The following is a 26,588-nucleotide window of genomic DNA, read 5'->3' as shown; positions in this document are numbered from 1 at the left end:
TTTTATTGCAAAACTGTGCCATGTGTTCAGTTTTACTTATCATGTTATAAATCTTATCATCTAAACATTGAAATTTTAGACAACTCACCTGGTTAAGAGAGCCATTCAACATTGTGGTTAAATGAATCTAATTATAGATAATATGATAAAGCATATAAATAATATTTTACATTATGAACACCATACTATTTGTGGTTAAAAGCTCAGGTTTTAGAGTTAGACGGACCTGGACATGAATTCCAGATCTGTTATTTTCTAGTTGTGTGACCCTGGACTAGTATTTTAAACTTGTTAATACTTGGTTTCTTCATCTATAAAATGGGACAGTAATAGTCCCTACCTAATAGCATTGTTATGAGGATTAAAAGTTATAACCTGGTCCTGGCTGGTTGGCTCAGTGGTAGAGCGTCGGCCTGGCATGCAGGAGTCCCGGGTTCGATTCCCAGCCAGGGCACACAGGAGAAGCGCCCATCTGCTTCTCCACCCCTCCCCCTCTCCTTCCTCTCTGTCTCTCTCTTCCCCTCCTGCAGCCAAGGCTCCATTGGAGCAAAGTTGGCCTGGGCGCTGGGGATGGCTCTGTGGCCTCTGCCTCAGGCGCTAGAATGGCTCTGGGTGCAACAGAGCGACGCCCCAGAGGGGCAGAGCATCGTCCCCTGGTGGGCATGCCGGGTGGATCCCGGTCAGGTACATGCGGGAGTCTGTCTGACTGTCTCCTCGTTTCCAGCTTCAGAAAAATGCAAAAAAAAAAAAAAAAAAAAAAGTTATAACCCATGTAAAGTACCTGGCGTATGGGATGCACTCAGTTGTTGATAATTGTTGATTATGAAGTTATTGTTATTATTATTGGGCGTATAAAGTATCCAGTATCGTCCTCAAGGACCCTATCTGCTATCTTGCTGTTGTGTCTGGAATGCTCTGCCATTCATTTGCAAGTTAAAATTATTTTAGTGTTAAAATTATTTATATTCCTCGTGCCTATCCTTGAGCTTGTTTTGTTTTCCTTTTATTCTGTCTTGTTCTTTGCCCTGTTCTGCAATTAGCCTTTGACCCTGAAGTTTCTCCTCTTCCTTTGTCTCTTCTGTAGTGGGCACATTTTGTGTCTCTACTAAAGTTTTACTTATGAGTGAGTATTGAGCAATTACTGTGTGCCAGACTCTCTGGTAGGTGCCAGGAATACAAAGATGAATAACACAGCTCCTGCTTTCAAATTGCTTACTACTAGTCCAGGGAGTTTATAAGTAAGGACAATAAATGTCACCGGTGCCCTGATAGAAGTTGGAAGAGAGTTCGGCGTGGGCAGGGGCAGGAATGAGACAATGGATTCTACCAGGGGGGTGATTCGAGGAAGTGACAAAAGAATGGTTTTGATAAATGAGCAGGAATTGAGAGTAGGGCATAAGGTTAGAGAAGCAACAGGTAGAAGGTCCACTGTAGTCACAAGAAACAGCCCAAAGCCTGAATAATGTGTTCAGGCGATGTCTAGTGTTTGTAAGGAGTAGCTGGGTCAGACAGCTGGAGAAAGATGGGGTTGGGACAAGACACTTGACTGTAGAGGGACAGGGAACCGATCCCAGAGGACTTGGGATGCTTTGCTAACTAGTTGGTAGTGAGTGACACAGTCAGAGGCACAAGCAGTTGTGGAAAGATCACTTTGGCAACAAGGACTCGAGTTAGGAGTCGAAGCCTGTAACGAAGCTATCGTGAGAGTCTGAGTGAAGAGGCTGTGGGGAGAGAAGGAGACGAGGCGTGGAGATTCAAGGAGGACACGGGTGATGAGGGATGTTACCAAATTCAGGTGCTAATCATTTCACATTATATATGATACATATAGCAAGTAGTGATATTGTAGAGGAAGGTCCGGCAGGTAATTGGTCTAGGAGCTGAAGTTTGGGAGAGAGAGCTGGGCCCGGAGCTCTATGACTGTTGAGCTGTTGTTGCTTCTCATTTTCCCTCCTGCAGAACGCGTCTCGCACACCGCTGCAACCCTCCCCACGCGCACACACGCCGGAATGCTCTCCGCGTTGTCTTTCCACTTTCTGTTGGTGGCTTGTTGTGCTCTCTTGTAAAGAAGGAATAATTTAATCTCAGTGTCTCCTTACCCCCCTCACCTCACAAGCAGACTGTACCAATGAGGAAGGAGTCTTCCTGCAAGAAAGCAAACGAACCATCTCTCTGTGGTGTTCTCTAACCCTTCCTCGTGCCAGGTGTCTCCCTGCCGAGCTGAACGCTCTGCAATGGCTTCTCCTTGTACTTAGAATAAACCCCAAGCTCCTTAGCCTGACTCCTAAGACCCGTTGCCACCGAACCCCTGGCCACTTCCCCAACTTGGCTTTCTTCTCTGCCTCTCTCACCGGATTCTAGCTGTAGATTCCTGTTCCCGGAATTAACAACGAAACAAGCAAACAAACCAGCTCGTTCCCGCTGCTGGGCATTTGGGCCTGGCAGATGCCTTGCGTGTGCCTTGCCTAGACGGCTCCCCCACCAGGTCTCTGCTGGGCTTCCTCCCCTCCTTCCTTCAGTCATCGCTACAGGTCATTCAGAGCAGCCTTCTCTTGGGTCCCCACCAGCTCCTGGCCCTGCTGCACTCGCCTGCAGCACTGAGCGGGGCCCGAAATGATCTTAACTGTTGATTTGCATATAGTCATCTTTCCCCTTCAGCGTGTGGGTCCTTGGCTGCCACCTGTCCCCGGCGCCCAGCACAGGGCTGACAGGTAGCAGGCACTCATTGGGTATTTGTTCTAAGAGCTGGAAGTCTTGGCGAAGCATCCCCAAATCAAGGTGTCCTCCTCCCCAGTCACTCTAGCAAAGTTTTGAAACAAACACTGGTTTCTGGGGCGACTATATCACACAAAGTGAGGAATGATAATTTGTGTGTGTGTGTGTGGGGGGGGGCAGTCAGCTCTGTCGGTCAGATTCCGGTAGGAAACAGATGTACACTCAACAGGATAATTGAGGAGAGATTATTAAAGGGATTATCAAGGTCTAGGGGAAACCTTGAAGGGATTGTGAAGTACTGCCAAGTATCCAGAGAAAATTGTTACATGGAGGAGGCCTTGGCAGGAGCCTTTGGTAAAGGGCTGCAGCCCCCCTGCTGTCCCCCGGGAGTCAGGGAACCCAGGGAATAAGTGCCCTGACCTCTATGCCCCCAGCCTCTCATCCTCTGCCTGTGCCCCCATTGGCTTAACTCAGTGGGGTGCCAGAGGGCAAAGGAGACACACCCACGCGGGTCAGCGTCCGGCAGTGGAAGAGGGTACAGTGTACAAGGAGAGAAAATTGTGTCATGTGCCTGTGCCAATAATTTTCTTCCTTAACCAAACACACTGTTTTATACTGTTACTTATTTTGTGTGCCAGCGAGGGAAAGGTATTTGGGAACAGGGAACAACATGCTTACAACTCCTTTTAAGACCCTAGAATGATGTGATAGGGGATTATTCCTCACTTTGTGTGAATTTTGAGCCTAATTGAATAATATGTGAAAGCTTGTGAAATGAATCTGTTCTGAAACCAGAATATTTTGATAAATCGTAGGAATGACAAACCACAATTTAATCCTCCATAATAGCTTGTTCATAGTAGTCCAACTGCCTGATATGCAAGAATGTTCTATGTTCGTTTTTGTGTGTTGGTTGGCTTGTTCTAGTGCATCATTTGTGGCCACAGTCATAAGACTACTTGCTTCGCAGGTCAGACAAAATTCTCTGTAAGGAAGTGGGTGATCCATGGGTCTTCCAGCGCACTTCTCTGTCTCAGCCCGCCGTACTCTGAGGCTGAGGTATTCCTCACGGATTGGTGATTCAGCATGGTCCTGTCAAGTAATATATTTAGGAGCAAAAAATAAAAAATAAAATAAAATAAATTTAATTTGATGTTAGAAGACAGAGCTAAGTTCTGACACAATCTATTCTTTACCATCTGTTGAGAGCTAGACCATGAGTTCCAAAATGTAACAAAAAATAACAGCTACCTCTCTTGCACTCCTACGCTCTGCCAGGCACTGGACTCGACGCGGCATGAAATCCAGTATTTGCATGCAGTTGGTATTAGTGCAGTTTTATATTTGAGATGGACTCAAGTCATCGTCAGGAAAGGTAGACTCAGGACTCTCGCTTGGCATCCCTGAAGCCGAGGGCCAGGTTCTTGCCGCAGGTGTAGATGCTCTCAGGTGAGGACTGCGGGGATCCTCATTTGAAGCAGGCAGGCAGGTCAGGGTGGGACTGTGGAGCTGATCCAATAGGGGGCCAGGGCAGAGGGCAGTCAGGAATCACTCTCTCGGTTTCTGTGCCGCAGAAGGAATCCACTGCAGAGAAGGACGAGAGGTGTGGAAGGGGTTGGGCAGGGGGCAGCTGACACCGCCGGCGAGCACAGCCCCCAGCTAGCTGGTCGACTCTCGTTGGAGTCAACCCTCGTTTAAAGCCCCTTGTCCTTCCACCTTGTAAATCAACTGTCACTGCAGTGGTCATAGTGAAAGGGCCCCTACCCCGTGTGAGCTTCCTCGTTTGGTTCCCAAAGGCTGTCATGTAAGTGTTCTCAGGAATTCTTGGAGCCCTGATACCAGAAAGAGGAATTAGAATTTAAGCTCCAAATGAGGAACCTAAACTCATTGGTTGTGCAGTTTGATGATCTTTCACAACTGGGAGCCAGTATTCAAAACTTGGAGGAGGAAAACGAGAAAGGGAAAAGGGTTCAAGCCTACAAGTAAGTCACTTGGATTCTCAGATGTTCCTTTAAAAAGTGAAAGTAGACAAATTTAGAAACTGTCCATGAGGTGGAATCATTTGACTTGGCTAACTAAAGAAAGTTTCACTGGAGAAAGATTTCCTAGTAGAGAGAGGGCCTGTGATATTCAGCATGTTGGTGTTTAAACAGAATTAGAATTTGAGGGCACTCAAAAAAACATTTCTGGGTTAAAAAAAAATTATTAGATTTTTGCGTAAGATTTTCTGCACAGTAATAATGGTCAGGGTGGGAGGAGATGCTTTGTATTCCTGCTTGTCAATGATTACCCTGGCGTCACATTCCCAACATAGCAATTCCAAGGTCATTGGGAAAAAAGGCAGCAAAGAGAGACCCACAGGGAAAAATGCTTCCTAGATTTCCCCCAGAGCTGCTTCATGGGAATTTAGCCATGTGTGTGGCGATGTGCTCTGATCTGAACGACTTTCACCAAATGGGCCCGGTGCGTTTTCTAGTATTCCCTCAGATCAGATCTTATTTTCCCTCATCGCTTCTAAAAGTTACAAAATTGCACTGACCTGGACAATCTGAACTGGTAATTCTGTTTAATTGAGGGTTTTGTTCCTCGATTTGAGCTGTGCTGTGCTACACACCAGGCCGAGTCCTTTATGAGCATGATCTTTGTCAATCCTTGTGGCCAGGACTGTTCTAGCATTTACAGATGGAGGAACTGGAATAGAGAAGTTAAATCTCTTGTCCTGTTGACACCCTAAATAGCATGATAACTCCAAAAGTTAAGGTGAAAGAGAAAATTACAGAAAAGGCCTCCAAAATATAAGCTTTTAGATGCTGTAAGAACAATGAAATTGAAGTAGGCTCTGACACTAGGTAAGGATATAGCAAGAAAGAAACTTAAAACCGAAAATGGATGAAAATAGAAAGTGGGAGACCATTTATTCAACAAACATCTGGTAAGTGCCCAGGGGGGAAAATTCTAAGTATCTGTTTGTCGGTTTCTTTACCAGGGAAAAGCACCGCATCTATCTGATCACAAGATTTGTGCTGAAGGAGGAGAAAACCCCAGAGCTTGCAAGTGTCTGTGATAAGGCTGAGATTTGGGGCTTTCGGTTTCTTGTTTGGCTGCATTCCTGTCTCTCTGTAACCATAAGGTTATTCCAGACCTTTTTTTTTTTTTAAAGCAAACATCATAAGAGAGGATCAGGAAAGGGAACACAGGGCTTTAAAAAAATTGGGACACAGGAAGAGAGAATAAACAGCAGAGAGGAACAACCTTGGTTTTTCATAGAATCTGACGAGGTGCCTATTATTTATACTACCTGCATTTGCTCGGATTGTCACACGGGCTGTCTCTACAACTGTCATCAGGCGACTGTGAACTCCGGGAGCGTTGTGAGGCTGCCTGCAAGGTGTTTCATCTGCCAGCAGGCTGTTGGTCCAGGACCCGCATTTGTGAGCGGGCGTTTCTCAGTTTGAGGAAGTCCCAGTGGCTGGCCGTGTTAGTTTGGGGTCACTAGCCTGCAGAGAGCTGGAGTGTGGACACAGTGACTAGATCTTAGCCTCTTTCCCAGAACTGAAACTGCTCCCGTTCGTTGGCTCAGCACTCGAGGAAGGCTGTTTCAGGAAGCAGAGCCAGAAGGAACTAAGAGGACAGTCATGGGTTCCCCAGTGACTCACTCAGGGTTTCTACTCCAGCACATGACCCGCAGGCCACCAAGTATCTCAGCCTGAAGTGGGCTGAGAGTTAATGATTCATTATGGTGAGGGTCCAGTATCCTACCTTATCTAAACAACTCCCTTCTTTCTCCTGGAATGGCTTGAGTGACAGGTGACCTCCAGCGGGAACATCAGAGCCAGGCTGCATTAATCTGAAAGTTATTTAATATCATTCTACCGTAGTTTCTTCTTCTGTAAACTGGGCATCAGAGTAATAATACTTTGTAAGATTTTTGTGAATATTATATGAGCTAATACATGCACAGTGCTTATAATAGAAACCACATGGTAATTATAAATGTTTATCAAGACAGAAACAGCCATCAAATGCTAACCTTAAACAAATGATTTCTTGTTACGACATTAATCCATTACATTTATTTTATATTGTACAGTCTGTAAATACAATTTTGTATTTTACATTACATTTATTTTGTATTTTACAGCTTTTGTATATATATATATATATATATAAATGTATTTTTTAATTTTTAGTCATTGAGTTTAGTAAGAGAGAAAGAGAGAGACAGGAACATTGAGCTGTTCCTGTATGTGCCCTAACCAGAGGCTTTATTATTGGCCTTATAAAGTATCCAGTATTGTCCTCAAGGACCCTATGAGGGTCAAGTGCGTGGCCAAATAGCTTGGTTGGTTGGAGCATTGTCCCAACGCTGAGAGCATTCCGGCGTGTGTGTGCGTGAGGAGGGTTACATATAGTCATCTTTCCCTTTCGGCGTGTGGGTCCTTGGCCTGCCACCTGTCCCCGGCGCCCAGCACAGGGCTGACAGGCAGCAGGCACTCGTTGGGTATTTGTTCTAAGAGCTGGAAGTCTTGGCGAAGCATCCCCAAATTAAGGTGTCCTTCTCCCCAGTCTTTGGGACAATGCTTCAACCAACCAAGCTATTTGGCCACGCACTTTCGTATATATTATGTCCAGTGATCAGAGGAGAGATACTAGTTAAAATATGTCCCACATTTATAAGAAATAGGCCGAGGAGAGAGTAGAATCTAGGAAAGATAAGGGGAAAGGCCTTCATCTTCAAGGAATGCATTTCATTGCCCGGGGTGCTGCCCCAGGAGGACTTTGGGGAAGGTGGCCCACCAATGCTGATTGCATACCCTGTCTTTCAGCAAGCTACGGAAACCTGCAGGATAGGAGTGTCTTCCCAGAGCTCCTGTCCAAGGAGAACCGGGATCGGGAGTAGAACAAGAACTACTGATGAGTCAGGGACCCCAAGAGGCTCTGCCCTTCTCACTGGGGCTGTTTGCCAAGAGGCAGGCACCAGGTACCGAGAGCATCTGAGAAACCAAACCGCTTCTTTCCCTCCTGGGCTGTGCTCTTTGGGAGCTTGTTATGTGTGACAAGGCGCAGAGAAAACCATGAAGAAAACCAGATTTTTCTCTTCAAAAGAGAAAAATTCCAGATGACCAAACTGCACTGTGCTCTTGGCCAACAGAGCGGCTTCACTTTCCTCTCAGTGCTAAATCCAGGATGGTTCCAGGAAAACCCTCAGGCGCTGGTCACCGAGGCACAGTGGACACGGATCAAGTGGCCCAAGGCAGAGTAAGGACAAAGTCGTTACTCAGATTCCAAGGCCGGAAAACTTGGTGCGACTCCTTGCAGGTAGCTATGGTAATGATATTCCCTTTGTGAACTGTAGAGTTTTTATGGAGCCAGTATCCTCCCCACTCGTACCTCCCACCAACCCCAGAGCAAGGTGTTTCCACCCTGGCACCGTGGATACTTTGAACTGTGGGATGTTGTCTCATGGCATTATAGGACAGTTAGGAGGATGCCTGGCCCTCTTCCTATTAGATGCCAGTAACACCCATCACCAAAAACATCTTCAGAACATTGCTAGGTAATTTCTGGGATGGGTGAGGAAAATGACCCCAGTGAAGAACCATCATAGCTCCCACACTTGAGGAACATGACCATCTGATCATCTTTGTAACCTGTCTGACTCAGTCTTCATTTTGTGTATTTTCCGTCCAGTTATACTTCTGCCGATACTCTGAGAATTCTCTTGTCCTTTTCTTCCCCTCCGCTACCATATATGATTTTCTGATTACTTATAAAATCTGAAACATGCCTATAGAATCCAAGTTTGTCTAAGGGTCTGAAGGAGAGCCATTTCTTTTTTTTTAAAAATTAATTAATTAATTAATTTATTTTAGAGAGGAGAGGGAGAGACAGAGAGAGAGAAGGGGGGAGGAGCTGAAAGCATCAACTCCCTTGTGTGCCTTGACCAGGCAAGCCCAGGGTTTCGAACCGGCGACCTCAGCATTTCCAGGTCGACGCTTTATCCACTGCGCCACCACAGGTCAGACCAGGAGAGTCATTTCTTTGAAGTTTTTAGAATATGGAAATTCTTTCTTGCCTTCATTTCATTTGTTCTCAGTAAAGTGGGTCCCCTGAGGTTCACTGGAATCAGGCAAATACAAGTCTTCAAGGTTTCTTAGAAGAACGATAATTAAAATTGATTTATTATTATTATTTTTTTACTAGAAAGCTTGTTTCTCTCATGGGACTGGCTTTGCCCAGGCTATTTATGAAATTATGTTCTATATAGACACGTTAGGAGGAGCTTCTTACATTATGAGAGGAGATTTTGAATGTCAGAAGTCTAATAGCCCACAACACCGACAGAGAGGCTGCAGAACCGAACATTCACACAATCTAGATTCTTCCACCTGTTCAGTTAGCACTAATCTTTCTAATATTTTAAAAAAACATTTTATTTACTGATTTGAGAGAGAGGAGAGAGAGAAGGGGCAAGGAACGGGAAGCATCAACTCGTAGTAGCTGCTTCTTGTGTGTGCTTTGACCAGGCAAGCCTGGGGTTTTGAACCAGCGACCTCAGCCTCCAGGTCGACCTGTTATTCCCTGTGCCACCACAGGTCAGGCTCTTCCTAATGTTTTTAATGAAAAAATATTCTAAATACTGCTCTTCAGCATTTGATGACAGCTTTGTGGGAAAACATGATCTGATTGACCTTTTGGCCTTTAACAAATGAGTATTTAAACCAAATCTGACTAATACTATTTTTATAAAGTCTTGCAGAAATAGAAATTCCAATTATTCTTTATTCGTAAACTGTTTGAGTTTTTAATTACCCTCATTCAAAATTTCTTTCTTAACCATTGGAGATAATTAACTCTTTATAAGGTTTACTTTATAAGAACAATTTTTAATTAATTATAACAATGATACAGGCCATTAGAGAAACAGAGACGGACACAAAGGAGAAAATAAAAATAATCTGTAACCCCACAACCCAGAGATAATTGTATTGGAATTATATTTCTTTTAAAAATATATATAATATATGCTTATTAGGTTAACTTCTCTCCTGTTCAGTTCTCATTAGGGATAGAAAACACTCACAATTTGTGGTGAATATATTATCATTTTAAATGAATAAATAAGGAGTTTCACAGAATTAAATTAACAAAGAATGCATAATGATGAACATACAACACTTTGTTAATTACTTTGCCTTATTCAAATAAACTGGACACAGGTGCCAACTGTCTTTAGTTTCTTATCTATTCTTTGGGAATTTCTTTATGCCATGCAGGCAGGTATACTTGTAGCTTCTACTCCTCTCCCCCAACTTTCCACAAAAGGTAGACTATTAGTTGACTAGTTTTGTAACTTTGTTTTGCAGATCTCTCAATCTCAGTGAGAGAGCTTCCACAATGACTTGAAAAAAAAATAATGACATAATATTCCATTGTATGCATTTACCATAATTTATTTAACTAGCTAGCTGTTGATGTACATTGTTTTGTTTCTAGTCTTTTGCTGTTTAAGAAAATGCCAAAATAAATTATCTTGTACACATATAATTTTGCAAGTATTAAACATATCTGTAGGATAAATTTCTCTTAGTAGAATTGCTAGGTTAAAGAGTATATTGCCCGACCTGTGGTGGTGCAGTGGATAAAGCATCAACCTGGAATTCTGAGGTTGCCGGTTTGAAACCCTGAGCTTGCTTGGTCAAGGCATATACGGGAAGCTACTATGAGTTGATGCTTCTTGCTTCTCCAACTTTCTCTCTCTCTCCCTCTTCTATCTAAAAATCAATAAATAAAGTTTAAGAAGTATATTAAAAAATAAATGAGTATATGTAATGGATATAATAGATACATAGTAGTTATAGCAATTGTAATAAATACATAATAAAATAGATAAGTTTCCTCCATAAAGGGGGTACCAGTGTACATATATTCCCATCAGAAATGTATGAGAGTATGTTTCCCCATATCTTTGCCAACATATTAACATGTTGTGCTATCAATTTTTGTTGATCTGATAGATGAGACATGATATTTCAGCTATTTTCAACTTGTATATTTTAATAGAGTTAAAGGTCATTTGTACTTTGTTGACTATCTGTTCATATTCTCTGCCCACTTTTCTTTCTTTCTTTTTCTTTTTTTGAAAGAGAGAGAGACAAGGACAGACAGACAGGAAGGGAGACAGATGAGAAGCATCAAATCATAGTTGTGGCACCTTAGTTATTCATTGATTGTTTTCTCATTATGTGCCTTGACTGGGGGCTCCAGCCTAGCCAGTGACCAGCTTCTCAAGCTACTGACCTTGGACTCAAGCCGGACAGTAACCTTGGACTCAAGCTAGTGACCTTGGCTTCAAACCAGCAACCTCTGGGCTCAAGCCAGTGACCATGGGGTCATGTCTAGGGTCCCACGCTTAAGCCAGCGACCTTATACTCAAGCTGATGAGCCTGTGCTCAAGCCGGATGAGCCTGCACTCAAGCTGGGACCTCAGGGTTTCGAACCTGGGTCCTCAGTGTCCCAGGCCAATGCTCTATCCATGTACCACCTCCTGGTCAGGCTGCCCATTTTTTCTATCAGCTTATCGATCATTTTCTCATTGATTTGCATAAGCATTTTATATTTTACAGAAACAAGTTCTTTGTGTTGTGAATTGTCAATATTTAACTGTTGATCATTTATCCTTTTTGCTTGTGGTTTTAAGAAATATTGAATGTACTTGAAATTATGAGGCTTTACTATGGCTTTTGTTTATGACTCACCACGGTAGATCTTTCTCATTTCAAAGTTCTGAAAGAATTCTCTTATGTTTTCTTGTAGAACTTCTCTGTTGTTGTTTTTTTTTTTTTGTATTTTTCTGAAGCTGGAAACAGGGAGAGACAGTCAGACAGACTCCCACATGCGCCCGACCGGGATCCACCCGGCACGCCCACCAGGGGCGACGCTCTGCCCACCAGGAGGCGATGCTCTGCCCCTCCGGGGTGTCGCTCTGCCGCGACCAGAGCCACTCTAGCGCCTGGGGCAGAGGCCAAGGAGCCATCCCCAGCGCCCGGGCCATCTTTGCTCCAATGGAGCCTCGGCTGCGGGAAGGGAAGAGAGAGACAGAGAAGAAGGAGGGGGGGCGGGGGTGGAGAAGCAAATGGGCGCTTCTCCTATGTGCCCTGGCCGGGAATCGAACCCGGGTCCCCCGCACGCCAGGCCGACGCTCTACCGCTGAGCCAACTGGCCAGGGCCAGAACTTCTCTGGTTTAATTTTCACATTAAAATATTCAATCCATTCAGGATTTACCCTGGTGTAAGATATGAGGTACAAATCCAACTTTGTTTTTGCTAAGTGCCTCTCTAGCTGTCCTAACACCAAGTCATGTCTCTATTGGTATATGATGCCTATTTCATCGTCTGTTAAATTGCCATACATACTTGGACTTATTTCTGGATTTTCTATTCCATTCCATTGCCCCAGCTACTCCTTAATCAGTATTCTATTTTTGTGCATAAGTGTCTGTGTTTTATTCCATTCTCCCGTCCATTAGTTTGGAATTCTGTCTTTTAAAAAAATATTTTTAATATTTACCTTGTAAGTTACTGGACTGCTTTTAAGTCCACTGACCTCCTTTCTGACTCATGTGCTACTCTTGTCACGTGTTTTAATTCCCTTTAAATAGTATTTTTAAGTCTTTATTTGTTTATATTAAAACCTCATAAGACATTATCATGAAGGTTTTATATAGTCATTGTTTATTTGAATTTATAATTTTTATTGCTCTTTATTCTATACTGTATTCTCTGTCTCCCTTGGGACTACTTTCCTTCTTTTTTTTTTAATTTTTATTTTTTTACAAAGAGAGGGATAGACAGGGACAGACAGACAGGAACGAAGAGATGAGAAGCATCAATCATTAGTTTTCGTTGCGCATTGCAACACCTGAGTTGTTCATTGATTGCTTTCTCATATGTGCTTTGACCGTGGGGCTACAGCAGACTGAGTAACCCCTTGCTTGAGCCAGCGACCTTGGCTCCAAGCTGGTGAGCTTTGCTCAAACCAGATGAGCCCGCGCTCAAGCTGGCGACCTCGGGGTCTCGAACCTGGGTCTTCCGCATCCCGGTCCGATGCTCTATCCACTGCGCCACCGCCTGGTCAGGCTACTTTCCTTCTTCTTAAAGAGCATCCTTTTAGTGAGGATCTACTTGGGATAAACGCAGTTACTAAATGTTTCAATGTATATGTCATTATTTTCAGCTTCATTTGGGATTTTTGATGAGATTAGAATTCTAAGTTTGTAGTCTTGGTTTGTTTCCACCATATTGAACACATTCTGCTGTTTTCTGGCTTTCTTTGTTGGTTCTAAGAAGGCAGTTGTCAATCTGATAGACCTTTGAAGGCAGTAACTACATTTTGTATAAATAAGCACAGTTACCATAGTCTGTCTAATAACTTCAATATCTGGAGTCCCCTGAGTTAATTTTATTTCCTATATTTTTGCGGGCTCTTGCTCATGTTGTCTGGTTCTCTTTGCCTGGATGCTGGATCTTGTATTTAAAAATGTTTTTATAGAAATAATTTGGGGTCTAGCATTAATGCATGTTTCTCCTAGATCACACTCTTTATTTATTGAGGTTTTATCCTATCTTTCAATATCTGATAATGCAAGGGTCTGAAAATTCTGACCCCTAGGTCAGAATTTTTCTAGTTATGAACTTTGTTATTATTAACTTGTCTACTTCCAAACCTCCCTTCCTTAAAAAAGAAATATTTCATTATTATTAATTTTTTGGAGGTGAACATATTAAATTTATACATTAATTCAAAATGGTATCTCATGATGTTGAATCTTCCTATCCAGAAGTATGGGGGAGAAAAACATTCAAACAGGAATGTTGTTGGGATTCCTAGGTATAGACTCTATTCATTTTGGGACTTTAGAGCCATTCTCTGAGATCATAATGTAAGCTAGTGTTAAGGTATCATTTAATATAGAAATATCATATAAAGTTTTTAAAAATTTATTGATTGATGTGTGTGTGTGCGAGAGAGACACTGATTTGTTGTTCCACTTTTTTATGCATTCCTTGGTGGTTTCTCGTATGTGCCCTGGTCGGGGATCTAACCTGCAGCCTTAGTGTATGAGGACGAAACTCAGCTGACTGAGCTACCCGACCAGGGCAAAAATAATTATTTGAGATCGTCTGATTTATAAAGCACAGTCACTTTAGAAGTTATGCGATGTTAGATTCTTTGGCCTCTTGGTTCTCCAACGTTAGCTCCCATTTTCCTACCTCTCTCGTCTTGCCCCACCCCTAGTCATGTTGGACAGTCCATAGCCCTGACCTTAATCTTGATTCTGTTGGGCTAGCCCTACATTTCTTGTTTTTTTATGGACACTGATTGCGTTCCCTTTTTTTTTTTTTTTTTAAATGAGAGAAAGACAGATAGGGATAGGCAGGTAGGAAGGGAAAGAAATGAGAAGCATCATCTTGTAATTGCAGTAGTTGCTCAGTGATTGCTTTTTCATACGTGTCTTGACGGGGGTGGGGTTGTCCAGCTGAGCTAGTGACCATGGGGTTATGTCTGTGATCCCACTCTTAAGCTGGCGACCCCCACTCAAGCTGGTGAGCCTGTGCTCAAGACGGTGACCTCAGGATTTCGGACCTGGATCTTCAACATCCCAGGCCAACTCTCTCTGTCTACTGCGCCACCACCTGCTCAGGTACATTCCTTTCTTCAGATGCATTTGCTGTGCTGTCCACCATAGTATATTGTACCCCACCAGCGTGTTTGCAATGCCGTTACAGCAGGGATCAGGAACCTATGGCTCGCGAGCCAGATGTGGCTCTTTTGATGGCTGCATCTGGCTCGCAGACAAATCTTTAATAAAAATAATAATAACGTCAAAAATATAAAACATTCTCATGTATTACAATCCATTCATTTCCTACCGCTCATGTTCATGGTTGCAGGTGGCTGGAGCCAATCACAGCTGTCCTCCGGGACAACACCAAATTTTTATTGGATAATGCATAATGTACACAGGTCGTTGTATGGCTCTCACGGAATTATGTTTTAAAATATGTGGTGTTCATAGCTCTCTCAGCCAAAAAGGTTGCTGACCCCTGCATTATAGCATCTTGGGGTCATAGATAATAGAGCAATGTTTAGGAGAGTAGATTCTGGTGTCTCTCTAAACTGGCTTGAAGTCTTGGCTAGGCCTCTTCCCAGCTTTTTAACCTTGGGCTAAATACTTAACCTTTTGAAGACACAGCTTTCTTCTCTGAAAAATAGACATCATAAGAAATCTGCATCAAAGTATCATTATGAACATTAAGTGAAAAAACACTTAGTGTGTACAGTAATAGGCACATACTACATACTCAATAAATTTTAGCAATACCGAAATCCCTTAATTTTAGAGATAGCTTCTGAGACTCAGACTCTGAAGTAACTTTTCTAAAATCCCTCCATTGTTAGAAAGTGGCAGAGCTTTTATCTCTGAGTCCAGTGTTCTTTCCATGGTGCCACCAATGAATAAGAAGAAAGAATAAGAACCAAAAATAGCTAAGGTGTATGGTCCTTAGCAAGTAGGCGCCCTTCTTAGCACTTCACCTGTGTTAATATGAGCCAGATTAGGTACTGTGATTAGTCCCACGTACAGGTGAAGAAACTGATGTACCGAGAGGTTAAATTATTTACATACAACTAGTAAATGATGGAGCCAAGATTTTAACTAAGATGTTGGCCTCAGAACTCCACAGTCCAGTTTCTAATATGATACAGAACCTCTCGTCGGTGACAATCAGGGAATGAGCACCTGGCTCACCCCAAGGTCTAACTTGGGCTGGTAATACCTCCCCACTGGGGCGTTGCTCTATTTTTGAAGCATTTCTCCTCAACTACATGTAGCATCCTTCTCGAGGTTCCTCATTGCTCTCTGCTTTCTTCTGTCTCTCCCTCAGTCTGTTTATCGTTTTTGTTCTATGATGTTATTCATCCTCTATCCTAATCTGTGTGTTTTTGGGGCTTACTGTGACGATGATGTGAGCTGGGGAGGGGTTCAGGGAAACCAGCTTCCCTAAACATCAGACATTCCACCAGGTGCTTGCATCTCCATGTTCTCACCCTCATTCTGCAGCTGAGAAAACCGAGGCCTTGAGAATATAAGGAGTAAGTCACCCATGTTCACACAGTTGGATTGTAGCAGAATTAAGCTTTGAGCCTGGGTTTTGTTTCCGAAGCTGGTGCTTTTCCGTCAGGGCTGACAGTTGTATGCACTGGTACTACCATGCCAGTTTTTAGAGGATTGGGATTTTTCTGTACCTCTTTGTGGCTAGCTGCTGCCCCAAGCCTCCCACGTGTCCACGCCACCACCAGCCTGCACTCTCTCGCGCCCCTTCCCCAGGGACCCCTGGACCTGCCCATTAGCCAGCAAGTAAACAGTTAATGTTCATTCCAGCAGAAGCATGGAGGACCCTGCTCCAGGTCCAAGGCCAGCACTGGCAGATGTGTGTCTGCCCTTGAGGGTCTCCTGCTTCTAACCACACTACACTGCTAACTACACTGCTGTGTAGTATCAAGCATCATGCTGAGTACTGCTTACCATCATTGGGACAGCTCAGGATGAATGAAAAAATGACTTTGCAGCTCAATAATGAAACTGCCATTGGGGGTCAGATCAGAAACACTGTGGATGGAAGCTTAGCCGAATTTATTGCCTCCCTTGATAGAGTACAGGATGCAGAACGTTGCATGTGTGGACAGGTGGATTCTGTGTTCTCACCAAGACTGAGGTTGCTGGAAGGAGCATTTCCTTAGTGCCTGCCCATCTTCACCCCCACAACCCAAGCCACCCAAGCCAGGGCCCTCCTCCTGGGCTTCAGGCCCCGGGGCCCGTGCTAAGAAGGCTCCTCTGCGCCCTTCTGTCCCCCCTCCGTCCACCTGGGATCCTCAGGCCTCCCAGACCCACAAGACTGGGTCACTTTTAGAATCATTTCTGTTGCACTTGGGCAAAAAAAAGATTTTGGTAGGGCCTGGCATTCTGAACACCATTTCTAATAGTCTTTCTTTGAAAAAGGCATTCTATGTTTTAAAAAGCAATTTAATTTATAAGTGAACTGTTCTGAAAGCAAGGTAGGGATTTTTCTTATGTTCTAGAAGGAAACAAGGTAATCTATGTTTTACTCTTCCCCAAATCTTATTGTTTTGTGGTCGATGATGAAAAGCAGATGTTACCTGTGTTGATTTTTTCCCCTCTCTAACTTTAAAGTCACACTGTCCCCAGTCTTCAGGGATCCCTTGTTTTCGTTAGGCTAGGCTAAGTAGCAGAACAATAGAGCCCAGTACGTCCATCGCTTACCCAATAGAAATGTATTTCTTGTCCCTGCTGGTTGGTGGGGTGGGTAGCTCACTGCCAGGCACTCATTTGAAGACCCGGTTGAGAGTGGTTCTGCTCTTTCCAGTCTGTAAAGTCAGTAGCCGTGGCCAGGGCCACCAGCACAGCTGCCTGGCTCATGCAGGTTCGCATTGGATTCGGACAGTCGGTAAAGAAACAACGGAGCCACAAACTGGTGGGCCATAGTCTTTAATTCTAGCTTGCACCCGGCAGGCAAGTAAAAATACACACTAGGCTCCAAAACCCACTCACATTCAGTGCTCACAAAGCCACTGACTTATCCGAGTTTCCTAGAATCAAAGGTTTCTAGCTCACCAGCCTTATTCTCCTCAGTTTCCCATCTCCTTCCTTCTCCCTGCATAAACTGCACACAAACTGGCATCTCACTCAGCACTCCGCCATCTTGGCTGCTTCTCCTGGCCACATGGCCTCTTTCTGCTCTCTGCTCTGCTCCCTCTGCTCTCTTATGCTAATCATCCCAGGAACCAAGAGAGCAAACTCCCGCTCCTTCCCCATTTTATATTGTAGCTTCGCAACCTCTAATCCAATATACAAAATAGGGAAGTCTCTAATACAAAATCACTTCTCTGAGGCATGATTGGATTGTACCACCCCACATCAAAAAGGGTGGGAAAGGCTTAATCCCAAAACCAAGCCCCAGGCTACAAGGATTCTCAACACACATTAATATCACCTGGGCAACGGCCTCTTTAACAAAGTGAGCATAATACATTTTATCTGCCCAACACAGTCCATGGTGTCCCGAGTTGCCTGGGCATTGCTCTCCCAGTCACCAGAGGAGGGAAAGGCCAGAGGAAAGCCAGTGGAGGCCAGGCCTGCATTGCATCATCATGGGTTGCATTGTGACCTCTCCATCCGTTGGTCAGAGTTAAGTCAAATGGTCAAACCTCACCGTAATGTGGGAACTGCGGCCTTGCTGAGCTCCATGGAGGGGAGAACTTGCGCAACATACAATTCTCGTAATGTTCAAATACACGGGGCCATTACACTTGTCAGGTACTGTTGGGCAGATAAAATATATTATGCTGAGTTTGTTAAAGATGGCGCTGCCCACATGGAAGCCCGTCGCCCAGGTGATATTAATGTGTGTTGGGGGTGGGCTGTGGGCAGGAAAGATGCTTGTAGCCTGGGGCTTGGTTTTAGGACTAAACCTTTCCCACCCTTTTTGATGTGGGGTGGTGCAATCCCATCATGCCTCTGATAAGTGACTTTGTATTAGAGACTTCCCTATTTTGTATATTGGATTAAAGGTTTTGATTTCTACACTATAAAATGAGGGCAGACCAGGAGCTTGCTCTCTCGGTTCCTGAGATTAGCATTAGAGAGCAGAGAGCAGAGAAAGGCCACGTGGAGGAGGTCAGGAGAAGCAGCCAAGATGGCGGAGTGTTGAGGGAGAAGCCAGTTTGTGCAGAGTTTGTGCAGGGAGAAGGAAGGAGATGGGGAACAGAGGTGAATAAGTCTGGTGAGCTAGAAACCTTTGATTCTAGGAAACTCGGATAAGTCAGTAGCTTTGTGAGCACTGAATGTGAGTGGGTTTTGGAGCCCAGTGTGTGTTTTTACTTGCCCGCCGGGTGCAAGCTAGGATTAAAGATGATGGCCCATCAGTTTTTGGCTCCATTGTTTCTTTACCGTCTGTCCGAATCCAATGCGAACCTGCATGTGAATGGCCATGATGGCGGCTCCTGGCCTTACAGGTGCCCTTCTGGTGGTCCTACTTAGGAGGTGGGCCACAGTGTGGTAACACAGCCACACTGGGAGGAGTGTTTGTTACCTCTCTGTATTAGGAAAGCCCAAAGAAGGAGGACACCAGGTGGGAGGTGAGCATGTGGGAGGGTCCATCAGCTTTTGCTTACAAGGCACACCCCTCTCTGAGTACCATTATGCATGCAGTGGGAGAGGCCTCCCGTCTGGGCGGAGAGGAACTGACTGGTAGTAAGACCTTGGGCAAGTCACCTGTCTGAATCTGTTTTCTTATCTGTATCAGCTAGTAGATAATCTAAGGTATTTCACTGTTTTAAGAATTTGACCTCTGGCGACCCTGCAGGGTAATTACAACACAGCTACAAAGTTCCGTGAGCCTTTTTATAGCCTTTATAGCCCTTGATTCATTTTTAAAAAATGCAAAGCATCGCATAGCATCAAAGTGTTCGTTGCTTAAATGCTATTTATGAAGCAAAAAGAGATTTATTTGGAGCCAGCCTACTTGAGTGGTGGACAGTTCAGAGGTCAGTAACCACACTAAAATGTACCTTTGATTTTTTATTTTAGCGAGGGTGGAAGAAGGCCAATCTAGTATAGCACATCAGTCTATAGACTTTGGATAATTTAGCCTGCCTGTTTATGCTGCTTTATCATTGGATATCCCTCTCTTCGGGGTATGGCGTTTGAAGCTTTCACACCCTCAAAATATGACTCTCGCTCCTTGGAGTGAATTCTTTGTTAATGTTGTCTCTTTTGAGAATAATACTGCTTCTAAGCAGTTCTATAAATATTGAAACCAATCTTACTCAGCATGAAAAAATATATTCGCTGTGAAATAAGTTTTTGTTTCCAGGGAGTAGTCATAAATAGAAAAAAAGCATTTTGTGGGCAAGTGATGTGTATGTGTGTGCGTGTTACCCACTATAAGGAACAATGTATTGTGCACCTAAAAACTTCTGTAGTCGTTGGCCTGGAAAGGGCCAGGCCAGGCTGTTGAAAGTTTTGAGTGCTCATGTGCTGACAGCATTGGGCTAAGGGTTTTGTGAGCAGTCAGAATTTCAACATTAGCCTGGGCTGCCTACCATTAACTGATCTTCTATTATGTCATATGGGATTTCATTGAGACAGGACCTGAGTTTCTGGGACTTTATGAAGTAGGATTTGGGGCAAAGGAATGTGGTTTGACAACAAAAGCTGTTGTACAGTTAATTCTCAAGACATTTTTTAAAAACTCGGACTCCCCACTTCATTGCAGCACATTGTATTGCTTCTTCCTGGGCCCACACCGATGATAGGAGGGTCAGTGGCCAGAGAACTGTGTTTGACAGATGTGTTCAGTGAGCAGAGTTACTGGGACTCTGTTTAAAATGAGAGGTTTCCAGAACCTTCCTTTGGTGCTGATGATGCAGAAGATCCGAGGCAAGGCCCGGGAATCTGATTTTTAACGAGCTCGCCAGGTGATCGCGCCAGCTTGGGAAACCCTGTCTCAGGGGAGGGTTCCGCTCCCTGTCAGAAGAGACGCTCTCCGGGGGGCGTCGTGGACACAGTGCTCCTCGGGTGAGGCGCAGGCAGAGGATCCGGGCGGCTGTCTAGCACAGCGATCGCTTGGGGCAGGCCTTCCCTCGGTATTTGTTGACTGTTGGAAACAAGGTTACTTTGGGGAAATGAGCGCATTCTCTCTCAGTCTTGGGTGGACAGGGAGTGGCAAATCAAATTCCCAAGACCACTGGCTGAGCATGGAATTAGAGCTGGGGAGGAAAGGGATCTGAAATTGAGCCGCACCCATTTCCTTGGCCAGGTGGAGAACCCCGGTCTGTTTCACAGTAGGCTGATCTTGTCTTCCTTCTGAAGTCCAGTGACTGCAAAGTTCCTCTCCCCAGCTGTGCTCCAGTGTGCACTGCCAACTTCTACCTGTCCAGCTTTTCTTGGGCTTCCAGAGGAGGACCACCCTTTCTTCTGATAATCATTTTTTTTTCTTGAATCACATTAATTTTACAGTCTTGTAGCCAGGCTGGCCTGGTGGTCTTTTTCTGTTGACTTTGCATATTTTTGATCAACTGGATCTTGGAGATGATCCCTCATGGGGCTTGTTCCCTGGACTGTCAACTGATTACAGACTGTAAAATATGCAAGTGATTTAATACTAGCTTTTAAAATAGTAAATATACACATTGGTTATCTAAGAGATGGTGAAGTATAGAATTTGGTGTATTATAGACCAGAAGAAACAGGTTTTAAGTTACATATAAAAGAGCGGACCATGCATTGTGCACCTCTATTAAGTGTTACAGATTGGATGAATGAGTGAATGCTGAATGGCAAGAGATTTCTGATCTTCTAGTGGAAGGATTTCTTATTTTAAACAATTGAGTAATGTCAGAAAAAACAAGGTTTAAGTCTTAGCCTACCTCTTAGAAGTGTCTTTTCTTTAACAGTCTCCCCAAGCTTCAGTTTTCTTCACTGAAAGCAGGCTTAGAGTTCCCACTTTGCTTGGTCATTGGAAGAATTGAAACCAGACATATGGGCCTGACCAGGCGGTGGCACAGTGGATAGAGTGTTGAACTGGGATGCAGAGGACCCAGGTTTGAGACCCCGAGGTCACCAGCTTGAGTGCGAGCTCATCTGATTTGAGTAAAACTCACCAGCTTGGACCCAAGGTTGCTGGCTTGAGCAAGGTGTTACTTAGTCTGCTGTAGTCCCACAGTCAAGGCACATATGAGAAAGCAATCAATGAACAACTAAGGTGTCACAACGAAAAACTAATGATTGATGCTTCTCATCTCTCTCCGTTCCTGTCTGTCTGTTCCTATCTATCTCTCTCTCTGACTCTCTCTCTGTCTCTGTAAAAAAACAACAACAAACAAACAAACAAAAAAAACCCCAGACACATGGTCTGTTTTAATACAGTGTCTGGCACATAGCCAGGGTGAAAAACATGGCAAATAATGAAAGAAAAGGGAACAGCATCAATTATTGCTTTGTTATGGTGCCCAGCAGTCAAGGAGGACATAGATTGATACACTGTACAGACTAGATTAAAACTTGAGGTGCACAAAGAGGTGGGGAAGTCAAGGAGTCGATGAGGTCACCACCACCTGGCTGCTCAGGCTCCCAAGAGTCATAAGAGATGGGAGAGCCAGAGCATGTGCCAGTCCACCCAAGGAATTGGTTACATTGTAAGGTCCAATTAGGTTTTCAAAAAATTGGACCTGCGAAGAATGCCTTGAGCTCTGTTGGTCTCTGAGGGTGGGAAGGAAAAGCTAGGGTGGAATCTCACTCGGAAACACCTGTGCCCTGGGGATGTGGAGATGAGCTCAACTCGTAATTTCCATGCCCTGGATGTCAAAGGCTGAACTCACTGAGTGCTTAGAGCGTTTTAGGGGGGGTTCTGCACTTTTCATGGAGTGGACTCAAGATTCTGTAGGTGATGCTGGTGAAACCTCACATTGTCAGTGCCCCTGGCCATGTCAGGAAACTCCTAACAATTGTGAAAATTCTGAGTGTTTGGCTGTGTTTTGACAACAGCATTTCAGTTGACTAGTCTGGTTTTTAAATGCTGTGCTTCTATGAGGGTCTGGGCAAGGAATGAGAACAGGGTAAGGCCCGAAAGTGAGTGCCTGGCCGTGGGTGAATGATTCGCAGACCTGCTTGCTAATTCATTAACATCTATCTTAAGTAATTGGACCCCCCCCCCCCAAAAAAAAAAGAGTGAACGTTAAAAACTGCTTGAAATCTATAGATTGGAAAGAACATCGAGTTATCTATGTCATTTGTGGTTTGTTGGGCTTGAGCATCAGTCAGGGCTGGGCATATTTGTGCTGCCAATAGGAATGAGGAATTGAGAAATCAGGAACAAGTGTTCTTTCTACCCAATAATAAAGGCCTGACTTGGCAAAGCAACAAATATCCTACTTTTGAGCCACCAAGAGCGGTCCCGATTTGGGTGGGACCTGAAGGTTGGCAGAAGGGATATTTCATGAAGCTAAAAAAGAACTTTGCTGAATTAAGATTTTTCTCTGTCCCTGTATTGGTCACTTACAGAAACAAAAGTAAGAACCTGTGTTTTATGTTTAACACTCAGTCTTTCTTTCTGAGCACTCGACTCATTTTTAAAATATTGTACACAAAATCCCCAGTGTCCATTTTAGATGTTCTCATCTGGCACTATCCTGCACTTTGGGGCTTCAGACTCAGTCACCTCCGTAATACCTGTGTTGAGCACTAAAAAAAAAACATCCAAATAAAAAGGGCAGATGCCAAACACTGGTTGGGGAGCTCTGAGGAAATCGACACAGGATGACTTACACTTGGTGTGCTCCTCATGGAGTTGGAGAGACAAGATCTAAACAGGTTGAAAGTTAAACACTAAGAGTAACAGAGTGAAGTAACCACCCAGAACTATAGAAATAACACGTCACTGGGCAGCACACGATGAATTTCCAAATAGAATCGCCTAGGCAATAGGCTTTCACAATTCAGAGGTAGGCGAAGACCTCGTGTGTGTCTGCTGGTGAGGTGCGGCCGATGCCCGGTTTTGTTGTGAAATTCAAGACTCATTCATTCGTTCAGTCAACAAATATTGATGGAGCTACTAGGATGTGCCAGGTGTCGTGCTACATCCTGGGGACACAGAGGGAGCACACAGACAGGGTCCTGCCATCATGGAGATTACAGTCTGGTGGGGACAGCCAGACAGTGAGCAAATGAACTCACAGGTATTTATATACAGATCATGGTGAGCGCTATGAGGAAAGGCTTACACCAATATAGGAGAGAGAATGAACAGGGGAAACAATTTTTTTTTTTTGTATTTTTCTGAAGTGAGAAGCAGGGAGGCAGAGAGACAGACTCCTACATGCGCCCAACTGGGATCCACCCGGATGCTCTGCCCATCTTGGGCGTTGCTCCATTGCAATTGGAGCCATTCTAGTGCCTGAGGCAGAGGCCACGGAGCCATCCTCAGCACCCGGGCCAACTTTTGCTCCAATGGAGCCTTGGCTGTGGGAGAGGAAGAGAGAGACAGAGAGAAAGGAGAGAGGGAAGGGTGGAGAAGCAGATGGGAGCTTCTCCTGTGTGCCCTGACTGGTAATCAAACCCTGGACATCTACATGCTGGGCTGATTGATGCTCTACCACTGAGCCAACCTGCCAGGGCCAGGGGAAATAATTTAATTTGGGCTGTTAGGAAGTAGTGTTTGAACTGAGATCTGAAGAATGAGGTCCACCCCAAGTTCTTGGTGAAGTAAGAACACCGCTGGGCCAAGTTAACTAGCATCTTTTATTTCCACAGATAATTAAGTAGTTTAGGTGATAGAAGGAAAAGCTAAGACACAGTTATTGTTCTGTACTGTGGCTGTTAGGGAAGTCAGTGTGCAGACAGCACATGGTTTCATGTGTGCACAAACACATACCCTTTCCGCTTACACAGTCTCCGCCCCACGGACAGCCCCCCGCCCCCTCCATAGGGTATGTAAATCAAAGTGGGAAGATCATAGCAGAGCCCTGGCTGCTTTGCCTCAGCGTTTCCCAGAAGCTCCTGGGAAGGCTTTCAGGGTAGTAAATATTTTGATCATCAAAAGCCTTGTATGCCCTCTTCCTCAACGTGGCCATGACCTCCTAGAAAGTCCACTGTGCTCAGGTTACTGTCCCTGGGCCCTCATTTAGCTGGGGTCATCGCTAGTCCTAATCAATCTTCACAGATGACAACACAGGTCCTCCCCAGCCATTCACCTCGCTGAATCTTATTTCCTGGAGCCACATCAGAAAGATAGTTGAGGCGATCGTTGTTTTTCAGGTCATAGCAACATCATCGATTAGAGAGGCAGGATCGTGTGCCCTCAGCACACCTGCAGAATTAGACTCCTGAGTCGCAATCTCAAGCTCTACCACTGCCTGCATATGTGACTTTGGGCAGGTTACTTCCCTGGATTAAGGTAAATCTGACACGTTCTTGACTGAAACCTATTGGGTCAGATGTGCTTTGGAATCCAGAATATTTCAGATTTTAGAAAGATGATCTGTTGTATGCACTCTACATTGTTTAATGCCACTAACTGAGTCTGGGCCAACGTCACTTTCTTCTGCAGAGCGCATGGGTGTGCGGATGTGCAGGGAAGGAAAACCGCAGAGTCTCGTTAGCCTCGGGTCTAGCATTGGCTGCTCCCTGATTTCTGAGAGCGACTTGGTTTCTCAGCCTTGTAGTTTCTCTCTCACAGGTGAGCTGTTTGTCTTGGGAGGATTCAGTGAAGAGATGTGTGTATAGTGCTGAGAACGGGAGACACCGTGCACCTGTAAGCTGTTATTATGAAGTAAACTTACTTGTTATTACCGAACCACTGGAGGCCGAATGTAAACGGAACCTGCACCGTCATTCTCTCCTCTTTTTCCTCCTGACAAGTGGGCCTCGCTGTGTGCCCGGCTCACGGCCAGGTGCTGCAAGGGGGCAAGCGGGACCGGACAGGCTCTGGCCTGCAGTCCAGTCACGGCCCCTGTGGCTGGGGACATTGCCAGCACAGTGTCTCTCTCCCTCTCTCTCCCTCTCTCTCCCTCTCTTTCCCTCTCCCTCCCTCTCTCTCTCTCCTTCCTCCCCCCCCCTCCCTTTTTCCTTCTCTTTCTCTCTCTCTCTCTGTCTTAGTTTGCTTTGCATATCCTGCATTTTCCTTGTCGTTTCCAGGCTGGACTATTTGAACTATGTTGGAATCAAACCAGCCCCCAGATACACTGTGATGCCTCACATGTGGTCAAACTGCACATTAAAAGGAGAGAGGATGGGAAACAGGGACACGTGACCCCAGTGACTGGAAGTGGCCCTCGGACAGGAAGTTACAGTTGAGCCACCGACGAGAGGAAGTACAGTTCAGTTGAATGAGCACTTCAGGCAGGACTGAGGGCAGCTGTTATGCAGGCGCCCTTGTGCTGAGCCTGTTCTGTGTGCTGGGTTCCGTGCTGGGTCCTGGGATTATAGAGATGAGCGAGGCAGGCACTGAACACACCCCGTAAGCGATCTGGTGCTTGCTGACGTTGGCTGTTTCTGTGTATGCCTGGAGGTACCAGCCAACCTCTCCGAGCCTGTGTTCTTATCATCTAAACACAAGGGCTGCAGTAGTTTATGAGGCCCCGTTTCACCTTCAAAAGTCTCTGGTCCTAAAGAATTGCTGAACAGAGCATGTTGGTCAATCACTGTCGCTCTGGGATTCAAGTCAAGAACACGGGCGTTTGTTGGAAGAGGGGACACTTGAGGTGGAGCTGAGGAAGGGCTGTTGATAGTGACAGGGTGTTGGAACATAATGGATTATTAGGTCAGAGGCGGTGGAGGCCCTGGGCACAGAAGAAAATATTGGGCCCTTTAAAAAAAGAGAGAGACAGAGAAAATAAAAATACATGTTAACCATGTTTTTAAATAAATAACAAATATTATGTACTATTAACGTTAAAAGTGCACACATATGAAACCAAACTTGGTGTCATTAGAAAATAAGTATAAAGTTGGGGTTTTGCAGGGCCCTTCAGAAGTTGAGGCCCAGGGCGTGCCCAGTGCGCATGCTATTAAATCCGCCTCTAGATTAGGTTTTATCATCTCCCTAAGCAAGGTTATTTCATTTCTGAAATAGTACTGATTAGTGTCAGTGTCTGTATTAGGAGTAAAAGTCCCCTCCTCTCATGGAGCTCACATTTCAGTGGGGCAGGAAGATGATACAAAGTGATAAAAAGGAAGACAAAATATAATTTCAGATACTAATAAGTGCAAAGACAAAAAATAAAGGCAGGACAG

The 26,588-nt window shown here is 44.6% G+C and overlaps 1 protein-coding gene and 1 long non-coding RNA gene across 3 annotated transcripts in view; one reads left to right on the top strand and one right to left on the bottom strand.

Moving 5' to 3' along the window:
- Positions 1-26,588, top strand: part of RBM47 (RNA binding motif protein 47) — a 174,240-nt gene that overhangs the window by 37,380 nt on the left and 110,272 nt on the right. For both annotated transcript variants that reach the window (XM_066386173.1, XM_066386172.1), the window contains exon 2: positions 24,904-25,032. In XM_066386173.1, coding sequence (XP_066242270.1) covers positions 24,904-25,032 — 129 coding nt within the window. The remainder of the gene's footprint in view (positions 1-24,903; positions 25,033-26,588) is intronic.
- LOC136406191 (uncharacterized) lies at positions 3,472-6,267 on the bottom strand. The gene is made up of 4 exons (XR_010751636.1): positions 6,014-6,267; positions 4,480-4,547; positions 3,967-4,299; positions 3,472-3,807 (listed from the first exon to the last, which is right to left on the bottom strand). It is a non-coding gene; the product is annotated as an uncharacterized lncRNA (long non-coding RNA).

This window comes from Saccopteryx leptura, chromosome 5 (genome assembly GCF_036850995.1).
Source record: "Saccopteryx leptura isolate mSacLep1 chromosome 5, mSacLep1_pri_phased_curated, whole genome shotgun sequence".
In the NCBI taxonomy this organism is placed as follows: Eukaryota; Metazoa; Chordata; class Mammalia; order Chiroptera; family Emballonuridae; genus Saccopteryx; species Saccopteryx leptura.
This window is presented reverse-complemented; position numbering and strand designations above follow the sequence as displayed.